Source organism: Anopheles nili, chromosome 2 (genome assembly GCF_943737925.1).
Source record: "Anopheles nili chromosome 2, idAnoNiliSN_F5_01, whole genome shotgun sequence".
Classification (NCBI taxonomy): Eukaryota; Metazoa; Arthropoda; class Insecta; order Diptera; family Culicidae; genus Anopheles; species Anopheles nili.
This window is the reverse complement of record NC_071291.1, coordinates 19,243,798-19,245,503: the sequence shown is the minus strand read 5'-3', so window position 1 is coordinate 19,245,503 and position 1,706 is coordinate 19,243,798. Positions and strand designations below refer to the sequence as shown.

The following is a 1,706-nucleotide window of genomic DNA, read 5'->3' as shown; positions in this document are numbered from 1 at the left end:
TCAGAAAGTGTCGCCAAGTTCTTACGTCAGCTAGACCCTCACGACGGAAGCCAACGATCGTCGTGGGTTTTTGCGGCGTGTCCATCTCCCGGGCGGATTGTGGCTTCGGCGATGGCGAAGAGCGTGAGAAAGTACACCACCGGATGGCTTCCGGGAATCTGGATCCGTGTGGCACGGTGGGGAGGGGACTAAATCACGGCTTCACGGGTTCACGGATGGCGCGCCATCGTCGCTGTCACCGGGAGCGTTCCGCTGAAGTTGCTTGCGGACCAGAAAACCGCGCGCGTGGGACTGAGAAAAGATGAGATGGATGCGTTTTTGATGGCTTTATTAGTTTGGGGTGTGTGGAGATGTGAAGAATGTGTCGCCCTTTACCTGCAGAACCGTCGCCATCTGGTGCTGGTGCAGCTCCTGCTGGACGCGCTTTCGAGCGAGATGGCCACGGGTTGCCGATTGGAGCACCGTAGCTGCTTGATCTTCATCCATTTCTCGCACGACAGTGTCCATCGCATGTGGAGACCCGCCAGTGATCTGTTTGCGAACCTGATGTCCTCGGAACACCGATTGAATCAGCGACGCAGCTTGATCCAGATCCTGCGGTGACGTATCCTGTGACCGATCGTCAACCACCGGTACGGTTACAAACCCGATCGCAGCATCGACAAGAGCGAGAATTTCTTGCGACGGTGAGAACTCCTCAACCGCGGGATTCTCCAGAATTTCATGACGGATAACTTCCGACGGTACGGCTTCGAGTTGGGCGGCCGTCTGTTGGCGATTCTGGTGATTACGAACCGCCCGTTGAATGATCGTTGCCTGCCGATCGAGTTCCTGACGCTTGCGCTTGTAGTACGCCCGGTACGCCACCTGTATCCTTCGAGCAGCCGCTTCCATCTCATGCTTCGTTGGGCCAGTTTGAGCGTACAAACTTAGCGTGTGTTTCGCCGCCTGGCGCCAATCGCTGTCCTTAGCAGGCGCGTGTTCGCCTTTGTACGCATTCCGGAAGTAGTACGTCCTGTAAGCGCGCTCTATAATGCGAGACGCTTTGCGAGCTTCCTTCTCGGTAAAGTGACACTCGTTTACGAGCCGCTCCAGCACGGTCCGCTCACGAAACTCGTCCCGTATCCGATCGTCATCCGGTTTCGTCTCGAAGTGCCGGTGAAACTCCTCGCGGATGCGCTTGACGGCTTGTTCCGCACGGTTCGAATCGATACCGACCGATTCCAGCATGGCCACGATATCGAAGCTATAGTCCAGCACGTTATCGACCACCTTCTCGGCTAGCCGGCGATTTTCCCGACGGGCCAACCGGCCCTCGAGGTAGTCCGCCAGAAAGTCGATCACGTTGGGTGGCTGAGCGCGCAACACCTCGCGAGCCATTTCCTCCATTAGCGGTTCGAGATCGGGTGGGATCGGTACGACCGCGCCAGGACTTCGGTGACGGTGCAGAAGGTAGTTCATTTCTTCTCACCCCAAGGTGTGTGACTTGAGCGAAGGGCAAAAAATGCGAGCGAACAACCAAAGACGGAGGAGGTATGACGTATGACGACTCCCCAAGGCTCACTGGGATGTCGATGCGCTTTGATTGACAGTTTTATTTATACGAACCGAGGTGATTAAAGAACGATAACGAATGTGAACGTCGCGCGCGGGGACGGAAATCAAAGCAGCATTCCTGAAAGCTGCGGAACATTTTCCCATACCCG

At 56.2% G+C, this 1,706-nt stretch overlaps 1 protein-coding gene across 1 annotated transcript; it reads right to left on the bottom strand.

Annotated features, from left to right (window-relative positions):
• Nucleotides 1–201: 201 nt before the first annotated feature.
• LOC128731315 (uncharacterized) lies at nucleotides 202–1,461 on the bottom strand. Its single transcript, XM_053824428.1, has 2 exons — nucleotides 376–1,461; nucleotides 202–291 (listed from the first exon to the last, which is right to left on the bottom strand). The coding sequence occupies exons 1-2, from the start codon at nucleotides 1,459–1,461 to the stop codon at nucleotides 202–204; spliced, it is 1,176 nt and encodes a 391-aa protein (XP_053680403.1).
• Nucleotides 1,462–1,706: the final 245 nt, after the last annotated feature.